Raw genomic sequence first — 14,439 nt, forward strand, 5'->3', positions numbered from 1 at the left:
CCCCGCCGACAATAGGGAAATGGGGCGTGCGCCGGACACTTGCACGGGGGCAGAAATGGCAGTCTTCCAAGCACGGGGATACCCACAAAAGCACAGGAAAATGTGGTCTAGATGGGCTACCTACCGGGGTATAGATCTTCCCCCTCTTCCCTCGGAAAAACCCTAAGTACCTGCTCCTATTGGTTGTTAATGGCCACTTCATATGATATTATGTCTGACTTTTATTCCTACCGTGCAGATGTTGTCAATAATAGCCTACAATGCTGGGGGGGTGGGACAATCAGCGTGAAGTTTTGGTTTTTATATATGTTCTGTTCACAAAGTGTATCTTACAGGTATCCCAAATTGTGTAACATGCCATCATCCTGCATGCAATTGCTATATGTTGGATACTCACATGCAAGGTACCTTGAAAATGCAATAAAACATGTTTTCAACAACAAAAAAAAACAACAACAGACCTAGAACAGGATAATATTTTAAAAATACCCCCTCGCACGGTGTAGAAGCTCTTGGCAAAGCAAGCATCTGCATACCTATTATTCCCCACAATGCACGTTATAGAAAGAAGCTAGAGTGCTCCCTCGCTCCTCACTGTTGTCTGAGAAATATGGCCCAAGGAAGGAGGCAGCGATGTCTCTGCTGGCTCAAACAGGCACCACAGGACGAAGAAGAGGAATCCAGAATAAACAAGTGCAAACAAGGCAAGGTAAGACTATTTATTCCCAAAGATAACAGCAGTGCAGTGAAGATTAAATGACCCCACCCACAACAATTAAAAAATAGTTTAAAACAACAGTTAGACCCAGATCAGGATATTTCTAAAATAGTCTCTCACACAGTGTAGAAGCTCTTGATTTATAATGTCAAAGACCCACTGATCGAGGTGATTTTTACCCACCGGGACAGAAACCACTGTCGTTTTTCCCCCAACAGGTTTTGTGTTCATGGAGGGGGGGGGGAGGGGGGAGTGGTGAGTGCAAGCGAGTCACTGCTTTGCAGGGGCAGCCTCGTTGGGGCCTCCACTCCTGTTAATATTGCCCTTGAAGTCCCCTCAATAGTAGCCCCGGGGAGAGGTCTACAGAATTAGCTGTCTCTGAAAAGAGGTGGATGCCTCAAGAGAGGTGGTCTAGGACCCTCCACTGTACTGAGACCAATGAAAGGAATCACAGATAGAAGGTATTTGTAGTGCACCCATGACTTTTGCGGTATCAGTATCCTTCTTTATCTTCTTGAGCATCTGATCAACCTGTGGTCTGAAGAGGTGCTCCCCATCGAACTTCAGTTGGAGCAGGTGCTGCTGGACTTTCGGTTTGAAGCTGGAAACATGCAGCCTGGCATGTTGGCAAAAAAGGACGCTTGATATTATCCTGCAGGCTGCAGTGTCGCTGGCATTGAGGGCACACTGAATATTGGTGTTAGAGATGAGCTTGCCGTTTGGCACAAGTCCCTCTTTTTGTACTGGTCCAGGAGGTGCGGAATAAGATCCTCCATTTCATCCCAATGCAACCTCTTGTACCAGGAAAGTAAACTGACAGAATTGGCGCTACACCAATGTGTCACAGACTAGGCAGCGACGTATTTAGCTTCTACATTTATTTTCTTAGTATCCCTGTTTGGAAGTTGTACATCGCCTGTGCCCTGGGCATTGGCACGCTTGCAGGCGGTATGGGTAACAAAGTCATCCGGTGGAAGTTGTCTGATACCGGTCAGAGGGGCCACCATTTATTGCTAGTTGAACATGGGGGTAATAAACAAGACTTTTACATGCTCCCTAAAGATGTCAGGAGCAGGCTTAAGCATTCCCGTAAGCATGGGGAGGTACTGCATGGAGTGCTGGGTGGAAGAGAGTCTTCAGCAAGAAATCATTATCCTCTGGTAGAGTATGCATCTCAACCTTATGGTATGTGGCCGCCCTATGGAGGGCCTCATGGTAGGAGGTGATGTCATCAGGCAGGTAAGGATTTGCAGATTACTGGTCGGGATTAACATCCCACGAGTCGTCTTGAGGGTGTGGGCCTAAAGGTGTGTCATAATAACCATGAGGAGATCCTTGACTGTCTCATCCAAGCCTAGAGTTTGGTAACCACTGAAAAGAGTCAGAAGAGGGGTCAGGAAGTGGTGGAGGTGGAGAAGGTGGCAAAGGAGAAGTAGGGGAATGGTGAGGTGGAGGTAGACGAGGCAGGGGGTGATGAACTGGTGCCTCTTGCCCAGCACCATGGAACCTTGGGCTCTTCTGATGGGTTGAGGGCCTTCTCAAAGGTCAGCTTCCTTTTAGTAGGAGTGGGATCTTTGGATTTTGGAGGAGGCTGAGCAAGGATCCAACCAGTCTGTAGGTGGATGAGGATCCCTGCTAAGGGACACCGAGCTCACCCTGAAGGTGAGAGAGGATGGGCTGACCTTAATCTTCAGAGGCGGAAGAGGAATGCGCTTTGGTGCTGAAAATAGTCTGGTGGAACTGGGGTGGATTTCAGCTCCGAGGATTTTGAGTCTGAAGATGGCTTTGAGGGTATCTTTGAAGCCAGTGCCAAAAGGGCAGTCAAAGATGAACGGCGTGCCTCTGGTACCTGCTGTAGTGCCAGGAGCTGCGTAGGTGCTGAGCCCAATGCATGTTGACATTGCCAATTATGGCCTTCTAGCAGTGGCAGACTGCAAGTCTCCTGCGGGCTTCTGGACTCGAAGCTGGACCCCTTCGAATGTGACACTCGGCCCCAGTACCGGGAATGTGCAGGAAGGGGGACGGTCCTACGGCTGGCATCTTCGATGGATGATGATAGAGAGCTGGAGCTCTCTTCTAAAGAGAAGACCGACCCTCTGTGGCTGAAGTCCCCGGGTACAGCTCGACTTCGTCGTCCGGATCACCGAAGAGATCGTGAGTGTGCCACTGATGATACGACATGGAGATGGATGGGAGGTGTTGAGTTAGACGGTAGCTCATGGTCTTCCTATTATGGAATGCGAAGCAAGTAGTATAGCAGGCCTCGCCGTGCTCCAGAGTCAGAGGTTAGACATCTGGGGCCACATTAAACATGGGGCACATTTTCCTTCATTGTGCTGGGCGCACCTTTTAAAAGATGCAACCAGCACAATAAAGGACAATGCGCCGTATTATGATGAATGCGCTGCCCTCAGGGCAGCTACAAACTCTTGCTGCCTTGGGGGAAGCGCATCCATGTGAAAAACAGAGCAGCTGCTTTGATGGCACTTCGTGTTTTCACAGTGCAGGCGGCAACCCAACTGCATTTTTAAAGGGGAATAGAGATCCCTTTGCAGGCGGATGTAGTCAGTGATTTGCAAGGGGATGTCTCGGGGCTCCATAAGACCCCTTTCCCCTCTCCAGAGGGCTGCTCTCAGGAAGCACACTGACAGTGGGCCACCTTTTAGATAGCACACTACAAGTGCACCTCCTGAAAGCTTCTTTGCCTCTCTGCCTCATCTGCAATACGGCGCTGGCGCAGAGGCAAAGGGATCCCCTCCTTGCATGGGGCACACCCCCATGCAAACGAGGGAATGCCCGTTGGTATTACAGAAGGGGCCGCACAAGCGTCCACGGCCCCTTCTGTAATAACAAAGTGCCCTGTGCGCACACAAAGAGGGTGCTAACACCTGCTGTGCCACCGGGGCACTATGTGTAATATGGGCCCCAATGGAGGTCTATCCGTGGATACTCAGAGCAACACTTCAGGCAGTTTCGAAATGGAGTCCCTTCCTGTACGAATGAAATATTTCCGCTCATCAAAGTGCAGAGAAATGTCGAGAAGGCTTAAGCCCCAAAAGGGGCATATAAAAATCTCTGTTGTGAAACCAAACAAGGGTGTGCAACATTTCTAGACTAAGGGAAGACATGACAATTGTTACACCAATGCATCAAAAGGATCCGAACGGGCCCGGTGACATCACCACAAGACGTTTAACTGGAGCTCGGTGAGAACACGTCTGAACCCGAATGCGGGAAAAATAATCTAAAAATGGTACGGATGCCCACGTGCATTACTAGCAATAGATTGAGTCACTAGACCTTGTGAGTAGAAGACTTCTTAAAAAAAAAAAAGTTGCACACGCCCAACACTAGATGGCAGAAATATGCGGAGCATGCGTATCAACAGCAACAAATAAAATAGTTTTCCAAAGTTTTTTTAATCTTTTATAATGTATCCCTTTTCCCTTTAAGGGAAAGAGGGCTGCATTGAGAAAAACAGCAATCAGAGACATGGTGGTCCTGCTGACCCCAGCAGGCCACCATTCCTGTGATGACAGCAAATTGTAGTGGGTTGCAATTTGCAACCTACCTCATTAACACTTATGAGGCAGGTTGAATCGAGTCCCACTGCGATTTGACATTTTCCGAACTGACCTATTAGTGCCTAGGTCCATCACAAAAATACCTTTGAATTTGCTAAAAGTCATTGCGCAAATCGTGACTACTTTTAGACAATATATAATGTATTTAGATCTAGCCTATAGATACACACATCTTGACACTGATTTTGGAGTCCATCCTCTGTGTACCTCTCAGCTAATTAGATAGTATCTGTCCTATAAGCATCACAAGATGTCATTTTAAGCTTTACAACTTTTGGATGGATATCTTTCAGAATAAATCTCTCAGTGGGAGAATGAGTCAACTGTAAAATTATATCAGAAACCAACATTGGAGTTCTACGCTCAGATAAGGAGTGAAACTTATGTAGACTGACATACTTCAAAATAGTCTACAAAGAGATATTTTTAGGAAGTAACTTGAGAATGAGGTAGGCTAGGATTCAGAAGAGATTTTCAAGTACTGCTTACTTGTGCATCTGCTTGTGAGTAAAGGGGTAATGCCTTGTGGCTATATGGGTATTCCGCCACCATGTCTCTATGTTCATTTAATGCAGAGGTGTGGTTGCAAAGGTGCCTGTCATGGTGGCAGCTCATCTTGTTGAGGAGCTGTGAGGGGGTAATAGTGTTGGATCTCTGAAGTAGAGTGAAATTGCGTCCTTCATGATATGCTTTTTTAGTCTAAAGAAGTCATCATGATGTTTCATCAGGATGCATATCAACGTATGCCATGTCCACTTCTAGAGGGGAACCTCATAAACAATCTAGGGGTTTCAACTTTGTACCAAAGGATTTTCAAAAACTGTATGTCATTCTATTAAATATGATATGTGTGAAAAGTGAAAAAACAGGAAGCATGAGGGAATGCTGTTTGACCTGCAACATGTGATGTTTTTGGGTTAAGGGCCTACCTGTTGCCTGTCTTCCTGTCGTGAGCGATGTGTGAGATCAATGATGCTCTGCAGAGAGAGGCTATGTACTTGTTTCACTTCACAACACAGTTGTCTTTGTCCTCTCGGAATTCCAGTGTCAGCTCTCTTTTCAGCCTCTTGTGTCACAAAGAACAGGCCTTTGCAGACTGGATCAACAACTTCTTTGGATGTTTCTGAAAAAGTAAGGTGTCATAAAATGAATGTTGAGAGGCCTGCGTGGCTGAATTATACATTTTATAACTTCTGGAATGGTAGAGAAGCTGAGCTAGCTCGAGTGGAACCAGCATATAACATGCACTGGCTCCGCCCATTCTGTCTCCCAGGAGGGCCCACAGCTGTACAAACACTAGGACATAGAGGTGACTAATCAATGCATCCACATCCTCACTCACATAATACCTCTGCTATTCCAGTAACCGGAGTTGTGCTAGAAGAAGTCTCCAGGAAATTAAACTGCCCACTTCTCACTGACCTGAAGTGCCTTTTTGTCTGGGTGTCACAATGAACTGTGACCGGCCACAGCTCTTCTGCAATCTATGAGCCTGCGTCTCTTCACTCTGAGTGGACAATTACCTTTACGAGCGGTGCTACTAGCCTTCAATTTCAGGCCCAGGTTTGATTTTAGTCGGGGGTATGTTGGCGGCCGCATGAAGCCTGCAAGCTCTTGGTGTGACATAATTGCTGAATCGTCCAATCCTCCATCATCAGTGCATGATACAATCCTGGCTCCATCCATCTGATCACCTTTGTGCTTCTTTTGTGATGCTTTGACTTCAGAAGGTGGACCAAGAATCTTTATCTTGGTGACAGAACCAGTGTTTTTTAGCATTCGATCTGGAGGTCTTTGCTCTTTACTGAGCTGGGGCTTCACTTCAGTGGGGCCATGCTGCAGGTGCTTGGTCGTGGAATGTGGAAGAGGTTTTGTGGAGCAATTATTTGCAAAGTCATCTAGCTGCACACTTGCAGTAGCTCCCCAGGCGGAGCATAACTCTGTGTGGTTGGCAATTGCTTCCAGAACTCCAATGCCTTTGAGGAAGTGCCTCTCTAGTAGCTGCAGTGATGTGTCTGCCTTTTCTAGCAAGGTGGTTGATTCCTGCAGGCTTGATATGAAGTGCTCCTGTGGAAGGACGGAAGAATCCAGTGGAGGTTCTTTGGCTATACCTGGTGAGGAACTGCTGGTGTCCGTATTCTAAAAAAAAGATACAAAATTAACTAAAGCAATTCCATTAAATGAAAGACAAGTAAGGCATCAGGCACATGCACTTTCAATAAGCCTGGACAGAGTATTTAAAAAAAAAATATTTATATTACGTTTTTCTGTTTCCGAACAATAAATCAAATAATTTTACATACAGCACAGTCACTTTTCCGAGGTGTACAAACAAAAAGAACAGAAGAACAGTCATTATTCTTAATAAAAAAAAGAAAACATAAATTCAAAGAGAATTTGTTTTCAGACATTCTTCTTCCATATCATAATAGGATTCCAAATGCATTTCCCAAGCATTCTACCTTTTTCCCCCTTCCTATCATAAATCCCTTTTTCCAAATTATACACAGAGAGCAATCTAGCCAACCATTGATGGAAGGTTGGGGCTAAATTATCCAGCCAAGCTGTTGCCACACAGATTCTTAAAACTGACATGGCCATAAATAAGAAATACTGCAAGCTACATTGCTCATCGCCCCCACCTACCCCAAGAATGATCCATGCTGGCGTAAGGGTAACATTAAATCCTAGAGTTTGACCCAGAAAGGATTCAATGGCTCTGTGCAGCGAATGTAGTTGAGGACATAATGCAAAGACATGAATAATATCCACTTCAGAACTATTACACCGAGTACAGGTAATTCCTGTCGACCCCCCCACTGAGCAATCCTAGCGGGTGTATGGTACAGGGAGTATATTGTTTTATAGTGTTGGGCCTGCAATGCTGCCAAGCAGAGTATAGTCCGCCCCAACTCAAGAGAGTCCTGAAAACAATTCTGGTCCACCTGAAGCGTATCTGCCCATTTCCTTCCATGTTTTTCCAGGTCATATGTTTTAAGACAGACAGCTCTGAGTAGAACCTTCTAATGGAGCACTCTGCCTCACCCTCGATTACAACCAATATCCTATTTTTCCCAAACCCGGCAGTGCCTCCCTGTTTACATATTAGATAGCTCCGGACTTGTAAGAACTTAAGAAAATTATTACTAGCCACACCATACTTCTCCTGAATACCAGTAAACTGAAGGACTCAGTTAGCCTTTATTAGATCGCCCACTTTCCGAATCCCCCGTCGCCCCCAATCAGTCATAACAGAATCTGCAAATATTTCTGCCGGGAGAGAAGAATTCCTATTGATTCGAGTATAGGCATTAAATCTGCCCAGCCCCAGTTGTTTACAGAATGCCGCACAGATTTTATAAGCTGCCATAAGTGTTTTAAATCTAGTTCTTTTAAAATAACTGGGGTCAGTATATTTCAAAAAACAGTTTTCTGTATTCTCGCCAATATGTATTGCGTATATATTTGTCGAGCCTATCCTAACCTGTGGATCTGAGGTATCCCCCCCCCCATCAGCCCACACATGTACTGGAAGGCTGCTTCCCAATAATACAACTTAAAATCGGGGACCGCCCATCCTCCCCTGTCCCTAGGGAGAGTTATAAAACGAAGGGCTCTCCTGGTCTTCCCGTGTGCCCAAATAAATCTATTAGTTAGGTGCTCAATTGCAACAAACCATTTGCCTTCAAAAGTCAGTGGGATTGTCCTAAATGAATAAAGGAATTTAGGCAAAATTATCATTTTCACAACATTAGCGCGCCCCACCAAAGAGAGATGAAGGTTGTGGATTCTATCAAGATCTTTCTTACTTTTAGCCATTATAGGTTCAATATTTTGACCCACAATCTTATCCAGATCTGCTGAGATGCTAATCCCCAAGTACACTGCAGATTTAACTACCCGTACATCATCTGTGTCTTGGGACCATTTAACGCATAGCCTGAGACCTGACCAAATATCGCAGCCTCCCTTTCTACTTCTGGGATAGCACTAACAGGAGAAGGAGTCACTATCACAACATCGTCTGCATAGACCAGAGTTAAAAAAAAATTGGCCCCGAGCCCTAATCGATAGGATCTGATCATTTTCTTCCAGCTTGCGGACCAACTGGTCCATATATACCGCAAATAACAAAGGTGAACATGGGCACCCTTGTTGAAGTACCCCATTTGATCTGCACTGCTGAGGTATACCCTCCGTTGATTCTAAGCCGAGCTGTAGGGGATTGATAAAGTGCCTGAATTGCCCTAATGAACCCTTCCCCAATACCAGCCCAAGTTAAAGCTGTCCAGAGAAAATCCCAGGAGACCCGATCGAATGCTTTTTCTGCATCCAAAAACATAACCGCCATTGGGTCTCCTGAGACTTCCATGGCATCAAATAGGGTAATTACCTTGCGGACGTGTTGTGCAGTGCCCCTCCCTGGAATAACACCATGTTGGGTAGGACTAACCAATTGCCCTATAATCTTACACAACCTAAGAGCCATTGCCTTAGAGAAGATCTTGGTGTCCGAGTTCATAAGGGTAATAGGTCTGTATGACCCTGGTTCCAAAGGTGATTTACCTTTTTAAGGGATCACAACGATGTCAGCGCCTGCCCAAGAATCCGGCACAGAGTTTACTAACTGGGCCTGTAAGATTGTATCGACCAGATCAAGGCGTATCACAGCTTGAAATGTTTTATAAAATTCGATGGGGATCTGGTCAGGCCCCGAAGCCTTACCTGAAGGGAGACTGTTAAGTGCTGCAGTTATTACCTCGAGATTGAGAGGTACATCAAGCGCCTCCCTGTCTCCTTCAGAGAGCTGAGGAGCAGAAACATCCCCGAGATACCATTGGATATCTAAGGGGTCCCCTGGCTGATCCTTGCTATAAAGTTTAGCATAAAACTGTCTAAATACCTCCCTAACCCCCTCAGCATCAACAACTATACCACCTTTACCATCTGATATTTCTTTGATTTCTCCCGAAGCCGATCTCTGTCTTGTGCGAACCACGAGGGTATGTCCCACTCGCTCGCTCAGTTCATGGCATTGCTCCCTTTTTGTTAAATAGGTCGCAGCTGCCTTAATAGCAAAGCCCTGATTCACCTCTGCTTTAGTACACAAGATTTTTTAAAGTGCCGAATCCGGTGAGGAGCCAGACCGAGTTGCCAAAGTCAGCTCTTCCTCTGCCTCCGAGACTGCTTTAACCAGCTTATTCACTCTAATCTCCTCTTGTTTTTGTGTATGCAGACTATAACTTAATGTCTCGCCACGAATGCCAGCCTTAAAAGCATTCCAGATAACTCCTGAGGAAGTGCTACCATGATTATTCTCCCAGAAAGTTGGTATCCAATCGTTCATATGTTTAAAGTACCCATCGTCCATGAGAAGCCTTCTTTCAAAAGACCATGTTCGCACCCGCCTATCCCCGCCTGCAGTTTCAATGCTAAAACAAGTGGATTATGATCAAAGACCATGCAAGGAAACTTCTCTATCTGACTTTTTGACAATAGAGAGTTTGATATGAAGAAATAATCCAATCTGGCACAGACCTTATGTGGAGCGGAATAATATGTAATTCCATCATCTAGCGGATTCAGCCGTACCCATGCATCAATTAAGGAGTTATTACGTGCCATATTAAGTATCGTTCGACATGTTTTTTTCTTACGGCCTCCATAACGCTGCCCATACTCCATACCCAGAACCCCTACCCCATTTATGTTAAAATCACCGCTCAAAATGACCGGCTAAGGCCAGGAAGCTAGTTCTAAGTCTAAAAATTCAAAAACATCCGGATCATCCTCAGTTGATCCATATACCGACCCTATAGTAACTACTTGATAATTTATTATACATTCCTCCAACACCCATCTTCCCCATTGATCTCCCTTCTTTCTTTTAACCTTAACATCCCTTCTTTTTGACAAAATAGCTACCCCTCTGGTCTTAGTCCCCTGTTTCGAATGTGCAAGCAGACTAAAACCCATCTGTTTCATTAAATAACACCTTGTCCCTTCTACGTGTGTCTCTTGGAGACAAACAAAATCGAGCCGCATTATTTCTCAGGGCAGCCACAACGCGCTGTCTTTTCATGTGGTCATTCAACCAGGACACCATACATCGTATACCTGTCCCATCCAGATAGCCAATATGTCACTACGTAATTTCCTCATCTCCTGTGAAAAATGTTTAATTCTTTTGCTGATATACCTCATATGATTGATCAACCAACTCAAACTTGGTGCTGTGCTATACTGTGTAAACCCCCAACCCACCTCCACCCCCAGTCCCCTGTTAAAACTACCCCCCAGTCCCCCCACCCCCCATACAGGCAAATAGGTCACTCATGACCTATGTGTGACAGCTTAGACTGCAGCAGTCGCAACCCCCGCTCCCCCAAAACTTCCACCCTTTGTGCCCCTTAATACCAACAATTCCTAGGGAAAATCCCCTCTATCTGGAACCTATCTCCTTCCAAAAAAACTGAAAACCAAACAAACCCCCCCCTCCCCCATCTTCCCTTCTGCTCCTTTAATTCTGCAAGATACTGTTGGGCCTTGATCTCCGAAAAAAACATTCTGACATGCCCCTTAACAATGATCTTAAGCCTTGCCGGATACAATAGATATGCCTCATGCCCTAAGTTTTGGAGGGGCACAATCAACTGTTTAAGCATCAACCTTCTTTCTACCGTGGCATGGCAGAAATCCGGACGAGCAAAAAAGGTGACCCCATCAAACGTACGTCTAGCCTCTGGTTTTGCCTTCTCCATAATCTCCTGTCTTAGAAGAAAATTGCTGACATAGACAAGGATTGCCAGAGGTCTTTCAACCTGAGATGCCCCATAGAATTTTTTGGGAGTCAGTGGGAAGCTGTGTGCTCTCTGAACTTCAATTCGGGAAAAGCCCCCCTCAAACAAATTGATAACGAATGACCTGAGATCCTGTCCTTCGACCCCTTCCGCAACCCCCAAGAGTCTTATATTATTTCATCTCTGACGGTTCTTGAAATCCTCCAACTTCCATTGGACATCCTCTGCCATCTTCTCCTGTGCATACTTGAATAATTGCCATCTACTGACATCGTCTTCAAGCCTCCCCGTTCTTTCCTCAACATGAGCGACTCTATCTGCCATCTCATCATTCAATTTATTCATCTTTCTCATGGAGCTCTGGATTTTCTTTGCCGCTTGCTTGGCTTCCTGGCTCTCTGATCTGGCTTCACCCTGCATTTGCTTCAGGGTAGTGTATAAAAGATCAAGTGATTTGGCTTGAGGCGGGCTACTTAGATTGTCCTGGACCAGCTGTGAGTGAACTACCATACCCTCCTGGTAAAGATGTGAGGTTGCAGAGTTGTCCCAACAAAGTTTCCTGTTTGCCCCAGCGTCTAAAGGACTGAGAGGGGGTTTTGATTTTGACCTTCTTTTCTGCTGAATGCCCCTATGAGTCGCCGGTGCCTTCTGAACTGACAAACTTACTGCAGAGTCCGAGTCAGAGCTGCTAACCAAGCTTCCCTCGCTTGATAACAGGGAGTCCGTATCATCATTGAGAGAAAAAAACATTCTCCATCCGGGGTACCAGGAATCCCCCTGTCTTGTATTAACACATGAGACTGTCCCGCGGCCCCCTCCTCTCCAAACACAGAAGAAACCACAGGGGGGACTTTTCCAAGTCTAGTCAGTTTATTACTCAACAAACTCTCTGCACCCCCAGCGGCCCAGCCAGCGGCGCCAGCAACTTGCTTGAGTTTAGCACCACAACCGTCATTCACTCCGCTTTCAGCCAAGATCAGGAGACTTGCCTTTTCCCATGCTCTGTATGTCCTGAACATCGGCTATTGGCCCCGCAAAGACAGCGCTCGAACTGCCTTGCTTATCGCAGAGAATTGCCTGCAGCTCTGCTTCCGCTTGTTGCCCAGCAACCGCACTTCCAGCGTCCTCCGACAGTGCAGCTCCAGAGTCGATCGCTGCTGTTTCTGCCGCCTTCGTGGAAAAGGATTCCTGCAAGGTAGGTTGCCGTAGTACAAGTTCCTTGGGGTCCTTTGATTTACCCCCATCTACGCCACCCTTTACTGATGCTGACTTACGTATAACTCCATTAAAATCTTTCCCGCCGCTGATCGCCGCGGGCCCACCACCGCCATTGCCTTGCGGGTCATCGGGCTTTTTTGTAATGCCTCTCCGCAGCTGTGTTGAGCTGCGCTGGAATGAGGTCAAAGCTGCTGGATCTTTCAGTGACTCCTTGGCATTAGTATTCACCTGCTGCTCCTTCTGAACATCAGCGTCTTTCGGCTGATTTGGGCCCTTAGGTAATCCGCAGCACCCAACAGAGCGAAGAAAAATCACAAATCCATGCCGCTATCCGGTAATTTGCTAGGTAAGGGATCTCCAGCATTCCAGCACTCCTTATAGCATAATCAAGGCTTGGGAGGAGGGAGGGAGAACTGCGACCTCTTGCTGCAATCAGTCAGCGGCCATCTTGCCCTCAGAAACATACCAAATTCTGGACAAAGTATGATAACTAGTTTAAAAGCATTGGTAAATGCATTAGGCATCTCCTATGGGATTAATAATAACCTGTTTTTAAGTTGTAGCTTGCTGAGTAGTTGTACAATATATGTTACATAAAGTCTGTTAACGTGTTATGACTTGTTTATGTACAAAAGGCACTATATTGTGCTGTTGCTAGTGGTATAGTGCGGGTAAGTAATAGCAACATTTTGTAAATGAAATGAAAGAGGTAAATAATATAATGAATTTGATTTGATTTGAAATGTTATCTATAGAGCGCAGCGAATGCCAAGGCGTCTTGGCGCTAACTGTGATACATAGATGACTGGAACAATCTGACTCACGATGTTTAGGTTTTCGCAATCAGCCAGGTTTTTAAGTCTTTCCTAAACCTCATCCTCATTGATTGATGCAATAGCAATATTAGGTGTTTAGAGGAGTTCTGACAACTTTTTGCCCTGGTGCCACTGAAGTAGCTTAGATTTCACCTAGATTATGCATTGCTATGATTTAAATTTCAGACAAAATTGCATTTTAAAATGGCACGCAGAATTTTGGTGCAAGTGAAAACACATGACACATGAATGAGGCCTGGTCAAGATGCTTTCAGTCTAAACCTCTTTCATGAAAAAAACATGCTCAATGAATTAAACAGCCATGTTTAAATGTGAATAATTGGGTTTTAATCGCACTATAGAATGTACATTAATTTCGAAAATGTGTTTTGCACTTTCTGAATTAACATGTGTTTTTGTAGTGTAGAAAAAATTGTGATTTCAGTTTCCTTTAGAAGGTTTACTGTGGCCTCTTTAGCCTTGAAGATAAGAATGGAATGTGTGCTCTCTCATCCCAGCTCCTTTTCCTTGTAGTCTACACCCTCTGTTCCCATCTTAAGAGACCTTGGCTTTGTTGCATATTTAGACAATGCATATTCAGTTCATAACACATCTTTCTTATAATATGTATTAATTGACCAACCATGCACCAACACTACATGTGGAGACAATGCAATTTGCATGAAAAGCTATCTAAAACATTAGAGCATGTTGCTATGAGCATGTATTAATTGTTTGCGCTTTGAAAATTTGCACGGGTGCATGTTTATGCTATGTTGTACATTGCACATTTTGCATGTTGTGCACTAATAATAGAAAAGCTGCTTTAAAGTAATAGCTTTCGCTAGGTAATAATTATTACAGGGTATTAGAATGGTGGGAGGTGAACATAATGGGCTTCACTTCATAAATTAATATTCTTTTATGTTTGTTTTACTTTAGTATACATTTGGGCCCACAATAAAAATGGCTGCCTAAGAATCCAGCATGGCTGAGAATTGTTAGCTGTGTGCTGAATGAGAGACGCATGCGCAGAAGAATGTGCCAGCTGGATGAACTGCCAAGGGCCTCAAGTGAAGACACATAGGTCAAGGCCACAATGATATGTACACACCTGTCACCGTGCCAATGTACCAGTGTTCATGGGGCAGTGTCATCCCTGTGTGCGATGTGAAAGAGAGACAGGAAAGGATTGATACATTTTGTTGCTTAAGATGTTGCAAGAGATGTTCCTATTGATACATGTTATGTATATTGTTCTTAGCATTAAGCCCCTCTTGTCAGAAACAGTATGGGTTGGACTT

At 45.1% G+C, this 14,439-nt stretch overlaps 1 protein-coding gene across 2 annotated transcripts in view; it reads right to left on the reverse strand.

Moving 5' to 3' along the window:
* LOC144766788 (inactive serine/threonine-protein kinase TEX14-like) overlaps positions 1 to 14,439 on the reverse strand; it is a 1,338,527-nt gene that overhangs the window by 359,115 nt on the left and 964,973 nt on the right. For both annotated transcript variants that reach the window (XM_078650521.1, XM_078650519.1), the window contains exons 15-16: positions 5,826 to 6,441; positions 5,232 to 5,425 (exon numbers count right to left, since the gene is read on the reverse strand). In XM_078650521.1, the coding sequence (XP_078506647.1) occupies positions 5,232 to 5,425; positions 5,826 to 6,441 (810 nt within the window). The remainder of the gene's footprint in view (positions 1 to 5,231; positions 5,426 to 5,825; positions 6,442 to 14,439) is intronic.

The sequence above is a fragment of the Lissotriton helveticus genome, chromosome 7 (genome assembly GCF_964261635.1).
Source record: "Lissotriton helveticus chromosome 7, aLisHel1.1, whole genome shotgun sequence".
Classification (NCBI taxonomy): domain Eukaryota; kingdom Metazoa; phylum Chordata; class Amphibia; order Caudata; family Salamandridae; genus Lissotriton; species Lissotriton helveticus.